This window comes from Struthio camelus, chromosome 2 (assembly GCF_040807025.1).
Source record: "Struthio camelus isolate bStrCam1 chromosome 2, bStrCam1.hap1, whole genome shotgun sequence".
Lineage (NCBI taxonomy): Eukaryota > Metazoa > Chordata > Aves > Struthioniformes > Struthionidae > Struthio > Struthio camelus.
The window spans coordinates 121,151,856-121,166,433 of record NC_090943.1 but is presented as its reverse complement, the minus strand read 5'-3'; the positions used below and the strand labels follow the sequence as shown (position 1 = coordinate 121,166,433).

The following is a 14,578-nucleotide window of genomic DNA, read 5'->3' as shown; positions in this document are numbered from 1 at the left end:
AAGAAGTTCTACCTGTGTTTAACTTTCTACTCTCTCCCTAGAGGACAGCACTTCCTCTTTCAAGTACTGAAACTTGAATATACACATGGTAGAAAATGGAGGGGGGGGGAAAGTCAGCTCAATCTCAGTCTAGACTTGAGTATGTAACATTCAACTTTGTGATAGTTTTAGAATTGTCCATTAGAACAGTCAACCTCAGAAAAGTGAACGAAACCAATGACTATAATTTTGACCATGAAAAATCTAGATTTACTTTTAAGAGATTCAACCTGCCTAACTAAAAATAATCCTGAAACATTTTACTTCAACTGGAGTTGAGGAAAATGCTTGTATGAGCAGCTTTTCCCTTTTTTGTTTTTTCTTCCCAAATGCTCTACACAGTGCCTTACAAGCACTAAGGATTCCTGAGCAAATTTTAGTGCTGGAAGTGAAAAAGTTGTTTAAGTAACAATTTTTGTCAAAGAGAAGTGATAAGCAGGCCCAGTGGCTTTAAATCCCAGGCTTGGAGAGCATTTGGGGGCTTGGGGTTTTGTTTGTTTTCTTAAGTCTGTGCTAGACAGATTTTAGAAAGAACCTTTTACAAATGGCAGAGTAGCAACTGAAGTTCCTATTCAAGCGCTCTGCTGCTGTCAACTTCCTTTCTTTCAAAGGAAGGTTTACCCTACCCTCACCCCCTTACTTCTGCTGTCTTCCCACCTCACTTTTGATGCAAACATCCTTCTTGACAATTTAACATCATTGCTGGACAAGAAAGTTGTACCGTATCAGCAACTGTTTTGGAAACAAACTTGTTTCCCCAAGAAACCAAGAGGAATATTGAAACTTTAAAAAGAAAAGCATAGTTTTATTCTAGCCTGTCCTTTTAATGCTTGGAGAAAGGTTTGATTACATTTAACATGCTTTCAGCCTTTCTTGAAGGAATATCCAAACCACACCTGTATCACTGCATATTCTTCTATTCTTTCTCTTGCCTTCAGTTATTTTTACAACTGTTTCTGGCAGTCATTAGGAAAATACTAATGTCTCTAAAAGACTTGAGTTCTTTTACTTAGGAGAGTTGAGAGGTAAAGGGCAACATGACTGTCTAACTGAAAGAAAAAAAAAAACCCAAAACCAAAACACACACACAGCATCTAGGTCCCAGAGATGAGACAGGCACAAGAGTCACAGTTATTTAAAGTAGCCATCAAAACAGTCAATTATTTTAATGTTATAATGAGCTAGTGTAGCTGCACCCTAACACCACTTCAGCGTAGTATTGAGGATTAAGGATGACCAATGAACTGCTTTTACAAAGAACCACACCAAAAAATGCTACTACAAGATCTTAAGTTTTTACTTTGCCATCAGTTTTCCAATAGAAAAAAACAAAAACACTTTCACAGCACACTGTGAGAATGTCACACCTAGCAACACTATATTCTGCTTGATAAAGAGCAGCATCAGAAAGAGCAATCAAGAAGTTAAAAAGTTGATCAGAATTTAATTCCAAACCATCACGCTACATTAGTTTATCTTTAAACATGGAGAGAAACTCTGCAAGATTGTTAGAGCTGGCTAAAAATTACAAAAGTGTTACACACAAACATTCAGAAAGACTGACATTGAGAATAAAAGCATTAGAGACAAATACTTTTGAGCTTTATTTGTGCACCTGTATGCAAAAAGCTTCTTTCAAAAATAATTCTAATCGGATTTGGCTCTCATAGTCTATGATTACTTTTCAGGTGAATGAAAATGATGCTGAACTCAGAATTCCAGTGTAGGCTACAAAATTAATACAGAGAATTGCTTTTGGCTTGCACTAAGTCCTGGGAAATACCTCTTTGTTAAGAATGAAGCTAACTGAACTTCCTCTTTGCTGTGCAGCCAGATCGCAGCCCCCAGTATTTCCTGGTATTCCAAAGTCCTCCTCTGCTGGCTGGTTTCTCATGGAATACCCAAATACATTCGCAGAGGTAGTTTGTGCCACACTCCCATTTACTTCAAATGGGAAAGTCCAGATTTTTGCATATATAGAGACATTGTTTTGTTAAATTAGCATTTTCATATGATTGCAGCCTGTAGTTTGACTTTTCATTTTGCTCTCAGGGGAGAAGGGTGAAAGGCTTTGACACTGTGCCTATAAACGATTTCCAACTAGCTTTTCAAGTAACAATAGGAAAGAGAAGAAGGGACTCTTCTAGAGTGCTTTCCCATAAATACTTTAGACAATCTAGAATTCAATTCGTTTTTTTTTTTTTAAATACTAAAACATATAAGCTCTGAATCATGCAAAACATGACCACCTCAGCTACATTAGTCTAATGTAACTGGACAGTTGGTGAAAGTGTCAGAACATCCATAGAGGCAGTGACATTCCATTCTCACAGTGCCAGCCTCATGTGTGGGCTAAGTTTAAAAAAAACAAAAAAACAAAACAAAAAAAACACACACACTGACACATCACCATATGCTTGCTGTTTTCCATTTTGGTATTTGAAGTCAACCACCCTCTCAACAGTGGTAGCTGACGTTTACCACTGCACCAACATAGTCAGAAGCAGCAAATTTGTGTTTCTTCTTTTAGCAGCTTTACACTCAGTGCTATTCATCATATATAGGCGGGTCTCCATCACTTGGAAATGCAGACACTTTCTTTCCATGTTTCTGCACGTGATCTTCATTCACCTTCTCTAAAGCTTCAATCTAGAGATCCAAAAATAAACCCGTTCTGAAATCATAAAACCATGCCTGCACCAAGATCGTTCCAAGTACTATTGAAAGGTAGATTTAAGTGACTGAGCAGGTATATACAATATTTCTATTTCAATGATTCAGTCAAATGTATGACGCGATATACTTTGTAAGTACACCTGAAAACATCTGTTTTCCATGGTTTAGGAGAACAAGCAGCACTCCTTTTATAGCTTCATGCAATATAACTTAAATGCATGAGTTGCAGAGAAGACAGGATGTTTCTTACATCTTCAACTGTATTCCCCAATGTGCAAAAGCATCCCTTTCTCCAGCTCTAAACACTTCTGCTTTATTCAGGCTATCCATCAATAATGGAGAAATTTCAAGTAATACTAAGATTACAAACCCACTGCCATCATTATCAACAGTGAAAGCAGAACACACTTGCATTTAAGTGTTTTGCATAAAGAAAGTATCACAATTCTATAGCTTATTTTGACCTTTAGATTGCTATGTTCGGATTGCTTTCTTTTATACTCCAAGGGAGATAGGTTTCTAAGTTACTAGAGACCAAAGTCTAAGTCCAAAGTTTAGGAGTGGGCTACCCAAATTCATGTATATAAACAGCTATGTAAGACTTTTCCATTAAACAAAAACAACTAAACCCACACCAAATTGGAATATTAGTTAAAAAAAAAGATTATCCAAAATGCACAACAGAAAAGGAATTTTTTGGCTTGATGAACTAATCTAGAAGCACCTTGGAACAGTCTAAAAAAGAAAAAAAAAAAAAGAACACACACACACCCACTCACCTTCATGTAATTTTACACTGTTCCATTTCCCTCTTTCTCAATTTGAAAGCTTTTGAATAGCTCTAAATTCTCACTTACTACATGCAGGACCAGCATTGACTTGCACTGCTTTAAGAAGAAGACAGGGTAAAATTGCCCTGAAACCCTTATTTTAATTAGTAAATGCAAAATTTTTGATGACTTATTTTTAGCATCTGATATGATACCAGGACTCATGCCTGCAGGAGTAACAGCCAAAACTTGAAAATAAAAAGCCAAAAAGAGACCAGAGATTCCTATTCCATATTTAGATGAGTATGAATTTACATGCATCAGTTTAGGCTTAGAACATGCAAAGTGTTAGCCTACAACTTTAAATTTATTAAAAAATGTAAAGAATTTAACTGATTAAAAATAAGCAGGAAAATACATTCGTTTTTAAATACCTTTCCTTTCTCTACACATCACCTTTAATATTCGCAAGGCAGGACAACAAAGGTAGCTTTTAACTAAAATAGCCTATCAAATTATCCAGAGCACTGAAAGGAGCAACTATATGCAACATAGAGTCTTTTATACTTGGCACCATGGAGAGCAGGAGCTGGCTAGGGAGGTCTGACAGTTTTAGTTTTGGAAAATGTTTGTTCCAGGTGAAAACAATCAAAAGGCGTGAGGCCTTCAACACGTGAGGCCTGTGTCGAAAAGGAAACACAGAATGGTTGCTGAAATTATACTCATACACACTAATAACGCTAGCTAAATTTAGAAGTTAAAGAACTACAAAAGCTGACAGCTAACCAAATTACAGTGTTAAACACAAAGAAAGTTATACCTCTGCTTGGAAGTCTACTTCATTGTCAGCTGCAATATTTAAATTTGAGACAGCATTGAAGAGTTCACGCTCATTAAGTGCTTCTGTCACACCTCCTTTCTGGAAGAACTATTCAATATAAAAAGCACACATTAAACAGAGTCTTTACTACATGATACACCGCTTTCCTTCTCCTTTCACAATTACTAATTTTTAGTCTGCCATGTTCATGTCTGTTGATCTACAGACAAGATAAAAACTGAAAGAAGTTTTCAATTTTAGTAGTTTCATTTTATTCATCTACAGTTTATTCCTCTTAGAGGAACACCATTCCATACTGACAGATTTCCAAGACTGACCTCATACATAAGTGATGATCATTTTAAAAATAAGAGTTGAATTGGTTGATTTTTATTAGCTTCAAATTGAACTGATGCTGCTTTCTTTGGAAAAAAGATTCAGTATAAGAGCAGATTGTCAGATGAAGATGTCCTACCTGTGAAACATTCCTACAGTCTCTGAACAAAAACTCAAGCCCATGAGGATGGGTTGGCTCAACAGACTGACTGACATCAATAAGCCAGACCTATAGTCAGAGGGAGACAGAGACCAACTCACTTGTATTTACATTTCACATTAGACAGAACCTTTGCTTCCCACATTAGGCATACACTACCTTTCCATCATGCCAAAGCATGTTGTATTCACTCAGATCAGCATGGACCAGATTGCACTCTTTATACAACCGTTGCATCATCTGCAAGGAACCAAGCCAATGTTAAACAGGTATATTCCAATCAACACTGTTTGCATGACCATAACAAAACAAAATCATTCCCCTCCACCACTACCACCCTACTTCATATCGTAATTTTTGAAGCCTACAGTAAAGTTTCATACAGACAATTGCAGTTTTAGTAAACTAACTGCAGGCTCAAGCTATTAATCGCTAAACTTAGTCTTGGTAAATCAGAAGAATCACGCTGGTAAACTCGTATCATCTCTGCCAATAAGTGCAAGTGAATTAGACAGAAAGTAGTTCTCTAAATATACCTATCATTCTCAGCCCTATCACAGGGGAAAGAAGTGTCACATTCCCCCCAACCCCATCCATACTTCCTTATTTATTCTAAGGATTACTGCTGTTTAAACAGTGACTTTGTACTCTGCATCTTGAAAGCGATGCAAGCATCCTGAAAAGTGCACAGATACTGATTTGTCCTTTAAGTTTCTTCCCCAAAAGAAAACAAAAGCCAGAACCTGGAGAAAAACCAGTCTTACATTAAGAATCTGATAGTAGGCCTTTTTCATATCTTCACTACTAAGTTTTACATCCTTTAGTTTAGGAGCTGGGACTTGATCCTGGCCAATGAAAGACATAACCAAGACATGTTTCTTAAGGATAACCACTTGAGGACAAGGTATTCCTGCATTTTGCATTCTGTGGAACAGAAAATAAGACACTGATTAAAAAATATATATTTATTTATACACAAAACACGTGTGTGTGTGTGTGTGTGTGTGTGTGTGTGTGTGTGTGTGTGTGTATTCTAGTTTCTGCTTACCCTTTTGGAGTCTTAAGGAGTGAAGAGCTATGTTTGAGCAATTTGATCCAGAGTCAAATATATCTATTCAGTATTTCACATAGGATAATTTGGATCTTAAAGTAGTGATAAAAAACCTCACTGAAAACTAACCGCTTTTAGAGCTAGAACCTGAGAATATCAAGGACTTATGAGTTTTGCTGCCAAATCCCTAAAGTTGCTGATAATTCATTAAACTGTCAGAAACCAGAAGCTTACTCAGTCTATGCCAGGTTTTAGGTTTATTTAACCTAAAAATCAAATACAGACTTTTACCCAGTCCTAGGGGATCTTTCTTAAAGAGGAAATAGGAAACCAATAGCATTTGATAACTACATTTTTTTGTACCTTGTCAAGTTGTGCATTTCTTTCTCAGCCCACATCCGAATAATCTTACGTGGATTCAATTTACTGAAGCGGTCTTTAAATCTGTAATCATCTTTAATATATTTGTCACGGTTCTTGAATTCATTAAGAGTTGTTTTAAACACTTTGATGGCACATTCTGGAGGTATAACTTTATCATCTTCATTTGTACTTCTGGTGGAAAAAGTCAAATATATAGCAAAGTTAACTATTCACTCACATCCTTAGAAACACACACAGGGTTTTGTTTTAACGTCGTCAGATACAGTGATTTTTAAGTGCAGGAGAAGAAAAGAGCTGACATTGTATCAAGTTTGAAAACCACTTCAAGTTAAATTTGCAAGAGTTCTACGATTAAGTTTAGATCTTGAATGTTTGATTTTTGGAATTTCAATTATATGCTGCTTATTAAATAGGCTCTGTTTCCCAATATGTTAACAACTTGTTAGTAGTGATTCCTAACTAAGCTATTCAGAGCAGCCCTGTGGATGCTGATATGATTATTTCAGACACATTACAAATGAAGTAAATCGTTGCATTAGAACTATAACCCTAGTTGCACTGTTTTTTGGCAAGCATCACAACAGATACGGCCAGTTGAATAATAATGACCAATGGAATCCTCTTGAATATCATTCAAATAGAGGTCAGAAAATACAGATTTTTTTTTCCTACTATTCATCTCTCCCCCTCACATTTGTAAACAGGTTATTTGTATTTGGATTTTATTAGTTCTTACTTAACATGCTTTAAATTAGCGGTGTTAATTGTAATTTCAATATTGAGCGGCAAACACTAACGCACTCCAATCCTTCCAGTATGGCAGCCTGGAGTCTTACATGATTTTCAAAGGGAACAACATCCCAACGCTACTCTCAAGCTATTCTAAAAGTAACAAAGATCACCTCCACTAAACTGCACAGATGGAGGTGGGAGCCAATAACACAGTGATCTGTACAGAAAGACATCTTCAGGTGGCCAGAGATCATCGTGACAGCTCCCTAGCCTGGGGTAGGTCAGTGGAAATAGTTCCCAAAAAATCTCAAACGCTTATTAGTGTGTATATGAAAGTTTTCTACAGAAGTTATAGTGGATTTGTCCCTGTTCATTAAATACCCTCCAGGGAAAAAAAGTAGAGATTGTTTGCTTTAAATTGGGTAAAGCTGTCTTTCAGAATTTATCATCATCTGTGTATATGTTAATACAAGTGTCAAATCTTGGGAAAGAGATCGAAAAGGCAGAATGTTTAAAGTATTTCTGTGGTTTCCCCTTTTCATACTATTTGACAGTTAAGAGTAGTGTCAATAACAAATATACATACTTTCCTCCATATGCATGAAAAACAACAGATTCTTTTCCTGTGCTGATGCAGCCCGTTATGGTCTCTAGCATCCCAGCATTGACCATCTTGTACAGAAGTAAACGTGTCTTCGGATCCACTGCTTTCTCCTACAAGTAGGAAAGGAACAGTCAATTCATTAAGGTCATTAAGGTAAAGCAAAAGGATTGTTTCAGTTGTTAATATACTATAGATGTCTAACTAGGTGGAAAGAGTAACATATTAATTGATAGGAAAAAACTCAAACGAAGCAAAGTTAAACTATTGCAGCACTGTTATCTTTACTCCTTAAGATTTAATACTCTTAGGCAGATTGTAAGCTGTGCAGCGGAGTATTTTACCAATTCAGCATATAGTATAGACACTGTTATTGCTTGAGAGCACTTATAAAGGTTTTTTCAGTCTTCAAAATAGTGAATCACAATATCCTAAATATTATATTCCTTTTACACCAGTAACAGTAAGATTAAAAAAACACCCAGGTTTAAAAAGGGTCAGCCACAGGAATTACGAGAGGCTCCACTCAAGACTGGGCCTACAAAGCATAACAACTGACTTCCTAAATTATTAAATTGTGGAGTTTAACTGGTCACCTCATCTTCCTGACAGGATTACCAGAACAGTCTTCAGTTGTTACAAAAGGTAAAGGATATAATAAAAAAAAAAGTTAAAAACATACAGCAGTCGAGTGCTCCTTCTTTTCATGGAGCCTTGCACTTCGACGTTCCTCAGAGTACGCATGTTGCTTTAAGGCATTGAAGACTTGATTGGACAGCTTTAAGTCCATCCCAATTCCATCCCCAACTTGGAATTCAGGTGCAAACTATAAGCACATATAATAGAAGTTTAAGCATTACTACTAGCAGACACCAAAAGGGGGAGGGGGGGGGGGAGAAACCACAACAACAACATTTGCATAAGCAGAAGTTTCTCATTCTGATCTGCAAAAGCTTAAGGTAAATTAGGACCCAAGTGTTCCACAAAGTGGGTTTCACAGAGGTTAAAAACACATTGGTCTAAATTCAGAAATCAAAATTCTGCCTCAAATGATAGGAGATAACCTACCATCCTCTAAAAATAGCACTTGCCACATTTCCTTATTTTCAGAAGTTGTACCAGTTAAATCAAGGTAGATTTAAAGCATGTGCTTTAAAATAAACAGAAAAAGCTGTACATAAAACAACCGACTGAAAACAAGTTGCTTGGGTGAGCATACAAAATGAACTCAAAAAGTTTAGATTACGTGAGGGCTATGGTTTGCAAGAATAATATTGATGTTTTCCTTGCTCAGGTACCAATCTTGCTGGTAACTTTATCAAAACAGTTTTGCGCAAGTTTTTGAACCTTTCTATTAGCATACTTAACAACATTTAACAATCAACAACATATTAAACAGCAGAAAATGCACAATCCAAATTCCTGCTTTGAATAACTAATCTAAGCGTTACACTGCTTTCATTTCTTTTGCGGGGGGGGCAGACAGTGAACAGTAGCACAAACACCAGTGCTTTAGTGTTTTACAGCATTCCAAGTATTTTTATAAAAGACATTATGTATTTTATAAAATACATTTTTATATACATAACATACAATAAATTCTCTGAAGTTTTCAATTTTTCACTTACATTTTCCATGCGAGCAGTGTTCTTTCTTCCACATACCACTTCATCATGTTTAGTGGTAATGTCTTTTCCCTTTCCAATGAAGCCCCTTTTTGGGGTGGTAGTAGGTTTATCTGCCAGTAGCAAAAAACTAGAGTCAAACTTTACATCTAAATAAATATAACGAATGTTCATAAAAGTTCCACGAAGCCCTCAGAAGTTGTATAGTTTTTATTTATTAAAAAGAATCAACTACTTGAGTTTTCTGATCTTAACAGTCTTCTCTTCCCTCGTCCTAAAGGTGTCAACTTCTTTTGCTATATCATGACTACTTTCATGCCTACTGTGGGGTGTCAGACATACTTCTGGCACATTACAAATGTAATATTTTATATGATGTGCAGACGCCCAATACCTACTCTGGCTAGATGTAGGCCGACAGACATACTTATCCCACAATACAGTTCATATATGAAAATTATTTTTTCAGACTTATCCACTGAAGTCAGAATACTAAGAGAGAGAAATCTGAAGTTATCAGACTAACTTTCTGCACAGCATCTCACAATTAGATGAGCTGTTTTCCTTACAATTGGTCCCCCTATATTCAGGGGGATCCAAGTATGGCATTTTCTTAGGTCTAAATAAGCAACAGGAAATTTTTGTATTGTTTAGAATTGCCACATACCTGCTCTATAAGGATCATGTCGGGTATCCTGCCAATCAACCTCATCCTCTGAACTGTCACTATCAAAGGGATGCACCTTCCGATAATTTTCGAAGGATATGGAGACTTGAGAAACAAAACAAACACGCATGTTTGCGGTTATCAGAGATTCATTACCTCCTCACAGCTCTGTCATCTTAAACAGAATGCCACAAAATACCTCCAAAACAACGATATCGCCTTTGATAAGAGTACCTTTGCTATCTCCATTGAACTTCTTCTCTTCACGCCGAAGCTGTGCATCATATTCCCTGTCAAATTCCATCTGCAGCATCTGAGCTAGCATTAGGTCACTGGAGGTGTCGATATTTTCTCCTGTAATAAATGGTCCTTCAGCAACACTGTGTAACACAAAACAGGAATGAAACCAAAACCTTAGCTAAAAACAGTAATCTAAACACAAACGCTATTTTATATAATTTCATTACCTCATACAAAAGATCTAATGCAAACCTGCACAGAAACTAATGGGTCTTAACAGAAAAGTCTCTAAGGAGTAGCAGAGCTCCATTTTTCTCCATTTCTCTCTTTACCACTCCTTTACAGCGCAAGTGTTACCTCAATGCCTTTATTTAACATTCTGTAAGAAACAACAGGTTCTAGTTTTAAGATGCCCTTCATGACAAAGAAGGCTTACAACTGAAAAAGAAAAAAAAAAAATCAGTGCTGCATTGCTCTGCTTCACAGGAAAGATCATACGTAGAAAGTATCATATGAATTTAGAAGTAGGAAGCTCTCGGGTTGCGTTTTGAACTTCCAAATACTGAGAAGATACAAATGATAACGTCCACGAACAGGCAGTTTTCCAGATAACCTAGTACATTGCTAACAAGAGTCTTTAAAAAAAAGAAGAAAAACATTTTTGACAAAGTTTCCCAAAATATAGCTTATGGATTTGCTGAAAGCACCTAAAGCCCTGAAGAAAGCATCATGAAAGGAACAGTAACAGTAAAGAAGCCATTAGGAAAAGTTTTAATAAGATTTTAACAGAATTATACTGCAAGAAGTTCCACAAAAGACAGATGTTGACTTGACAGCCATGAAGATTACTAATCCAAGATTTAAACTTACGCAACCACTTCAGGAAAAGCAGCATTTTCTTCTTCCAGCTGCAATTCTTTTGCCAGCTGTTCACTCATTACATCAGCAAGGGAACATGATATTGATGTAGGTTTAGGAGCTCCCCACGGACACTGTAAAGTAAACAAACAAAAAAAATTACTCAGGTTGGCAAGAAGATTTAGAGTCAACCTCCCATAATCTCCATAACTAGATATCACCAGCTTTAAAGCAAGCTGATACAGGCACACAAGGTTTTGTCTTCTACACGCTCTTAGGGAAGTATTATTTTCTAAAGTACAGGAAATACCTCAAGGAGAGATTTCATAAACTCTGTAAAGAAAAGCGTGATTCAAAGGGTGCTCACAGTCAGTTACTAACGGCAAAAAAGAAGGAAAAGAAACGCCAGCCCAGTTTGTTGGTTTCAGTACCCTCTGGAGGCATGGGGGAAGCGTGGGTACTGAACATCAAAACAGTACACAAAGTTAGCTTACACATCGTCCCCGCCAAGCTCCTCTTGGGATAACACGCCAACAACTCGCACGCGAGCTCCCCCCGACTTCGGGGGCCCTGACAGGACAGCCATCGCACGCACGCCTTCACCACGCACCAACACACACACACACACACAGAGCTTGGGTTTGGGCAGAGACAGACACCCAGGCCAGCCCTGACTCACGGCGCTGATAACCAGACACCCTCTGCCCCCCCGGCCGAGCTGGCCGAGCGGTGACTCACTTATCAGGGCCCAGCAGCAGCTCCCACCGAGCAGACAGCGGCGCGCAGCGGCGGCCCCAGCAGCAGCCCCGGCCCCGGCCCGGCGCGGCCGCTCGGCTCGCTGCGGGCTCCGCCAGCGGGGCCGCCGCGCCCCCCGCGCCGCGCTCACCTTGCTCCTCTGCCAGGCGGGGCCCGGCGCGGCCTCGGGGGCGGCGGCGACTCCCACCGGGTCCATTTGTGCATGTAGTGCGGGCGGGCGGGCGGACACAGGGGCGGCGGCGGCGGCGAGGACCAACCGGAGCACAGCGTCGCTCGAAATACAAAACCCTTCCGCGTTCCCCCTCGCTTTCCCCTCAGCGTCGCCTGCCGCCGGGCTCCTCATTGGCCGGCGGCGCGCAGGCGTCACCCGCCCTTCCGGTGATGTCAGCAGGAGCCGAAGCAGCGGCGGCCGGCGGCGGCTCCTTCCCGGAAGTCCGGCGGCACCGGCACCGCGAGGGGGAGGCGGCACGGCCGCGGCGGGGAGGGGGGAGGAGGGGCCAGGCCGCGGGCGGCCGCCCCGCAGCCGCGAGCGGAGCAGGCGGATAGCGCGGAGTAAGGAAGCCACAGCAAAACGTCCCTGAAAGGGCAAAGCCACAAGAGAGGTTTGCTGAGGGAAAACCGAAATCCGGAAAGCCTCCTTTTCGCTAAGGAAATAATTGAAGAAGTGCAAGCAAAACCAGCCCGTTTGATCCTGATCCCTTTGCTTGCCGTAAATACAACTGGAACACAAATACTCCGCATGTGATCCTACACCTGTTGCACCGCCATTTCCTACATAACGTTTCTGTGTAGAATGTCACTGTAATCAATGTACTATTTCCAGGAAAATAAATTCTCAATTAAAGGGATCGGGGCAACTTTATGGCATTTTGCTACAATACACTTGCTGCCTCACCTCTGTTTGAGCAAGTTTTCCTGCAGTGATGAAGCAATGCCTGGGAACCTCCCCAAGCCTGGCCCATCCCCTGGCATCAGAGGTATCTGTAAATAAAAGGCCACTGTGTGTTTCCAGTCACTGCCAATAACCAGAAAACCAGCCTCCCAAGTGGGGTCGTTCTAGGCTCAGGAGAAACAGTAAGGGGTCTTAATGCCACCTGGGTGTCCCCGAGGTGCTCGGGGTACCTACCCTGTTAAACATCGAGCCCAGCCCGGGCCACGGAGGCAGACCTAACCAAACCGCTGTCACCAACTGGGGCATGGGAGGATCAGCTTAGGCAAAGCTGGCCTGCTTTGCCCCTGACGACCTCTAACGGCACACCACACCAGTCTCCCAAAACAGCCCGCTCCAGTGCCCCCCAAAACAGCCCGCTCCAGTGCCCGTGCCTGCCATGGGCTGGGCTGGCCGGGTCTGGAGAGGGTTGGCAGTGCGGTCGGTCGTGATCCTGCCCTGCTACGAGCAGCAAATGGATACGGACACATGTGCCTGCAGATGCAGCCGGGGGCTCAGTCTGGTCCTGCAGTCGCTGTGTGGTTTGTACCCTCTCCAACCACAGCCCTGGAGAAGACAGATTATTCCTTTTTAACTTTGCTTCCTTTTTGGGTTTGAAGACTGCTGCTATGCCCCCTTCAATCTTCTTTGGCTAAACTTATCACTTAAATAAATGAGCTGAATGTCAAGAGCAATGTCCTGCTGTCCTGATAAAATCATTACTCTAGCACAACCGTACAAGCACAGATTAAGGGTCACTTTTTTGTGTTTTTTTTTTTTTCCAAAAGGACATTAACAGTGACTTAATAATCCTTTGCCTTTCAGTTCAGTTTTTAATTTTCAGAAATGAGTCTTTTTTCATATTCCTCAGTTCTGCAATTTTACATAGGATTCAAAGCAAGTCCTGCTTGCATAAATAGTATGATTGAGGCCTTGATCCCATGGCCCCTTATATGAATGGATCAAGCTTAGAGCTGAATTGAATTAAGAGGAAATGTCGTGTGAAATGACATGTAAACAACATTGTTTGCCACACATTCACATTCACATCTCCTAATAAAAATATAGTTAAAAATCTAGATGGAGCAGAAACTTCCCTTTAGACTACTCGAAATATTTCCAAAGCTGTTTGGCAATTACTGAATATGTAGTTCAAAGTAGTCATCTGCAGAAATGTCTATCTTCATTCTTAATCCAAGTGATTTACAATAATTCAAACCTTTCTTTGTGCATTTTGCTGTATCTTACTTTTGGCTGAGAACAAGCCTCCCACTTTTAATAACAAATCCTGCAAGGAGAACAAAGAGAGATATCAATATAACATTATGTATGAAAATGATATTTCACTAGAATAACAAGTCAACAGTATTTTGATCACATGCTTACATTAGTCTTTGTAGTTACCTGTAAACTCTTCTTCCTCTGTTACAGTTAAAGTCTTCTAGGTTGAATTTGTGGCACAATGCAAAGTATATACTCTTGTCTGCAAAAGACACAGTTGACACGCTTACAGATATTCAGAGCACTTAAGCGCATGCTCTGTGAAGCAGAAATGCTATATAATCTACCTTGCCATTTCTATTGCATCCATTACTGCGGCATGTAAGCGTCCTTTTTAGGCCAAGATGGACCACACCTTTCAGCAGTGGAAATCTGTTGTCTTTTTTTGGCCACCTCCTTAGGAATCATATATGGCTGTGTTTCATGGACTAAAATGCTTGAATTTGCCTTGGTGCAATGGGAACTGTTCAGCTGTTGAGCTTTGGCCACTGACTTTGTCTTTGAGGCTAAGGCAGCAAGTTAGAAAGAATCATGGTGGGCTGGATTTGGCCTCCGAGCTACCGGTTACGTTCCCCTCTCTCTCCCTGGTTCAGGCTACACTCCTCAGTTCCCTGTTTATGCTGCTTTGTATTGTCCTCCAAAAACAGGATGCAC

At 40.0% G+C, this 14,578-nt stretch overlaps 1 protein-coding gene and 1 long non-coding RNA gene across 2 annotated transcripts; both read right to left on the bottom strand.

Annotated features, from left to right (window-relative positions):
* Positions 1 to 1,170: 1,170 nt before the first annotated feature.
* RIOK3 (RIO kinase 3) lies at positions 1,171 to 12,690 on the bottom strand. Its single transcript, XM_068932355.1, has 14 exons — positions 12,611 to 12,690; positions 11,846 to 12,292; positions 10,972 to 11,093; positions 10,096 to 10,241; positions 9,862 to 9,966; positions 9,198 to 9,307; positions 8,252 to 8,395; positions 7,555 to 7,682; positions 6,216 to 6,407; positions 5,566 to 5,725; positions 4,961 to 5,041; positions 4,781 to 4,870; positions 4,306 to 4,413; positions 1,171 to 2,688 (listed from the first exon to the last, which is right to left on the bottom strand). Exons 2-14 carry the CDS (start codon positions 12,056 to 12,058, stop codon positions 2,587 to 2,589), a joined length of 1,701 nt encoding a protein of 566 aa, XP_068788456.1. The 5' UTR covers positions 12,059 to 12,292; positions 12,611 to 12,690; the 3' UTR covers positions 1,171 to 2,586.
* A 734-nt stretch (positions 12,691 to 13,424) lies between these two features.
* LOC138066019 (uncharacterized) lies at positions 13,425 to 14,578 on the bottom strand. The gene is made up of 3 exons (XR_011139160.1): positions 14,212 to 14,578; positions 14,048 to 14,126; positions 13,425 to 13,931 (listed from the first exon to the last, which is right to left on the bottom strand). It is a non-coding gene; the product is annotated as an uncharacterized lncRNA (long non-coding RNA).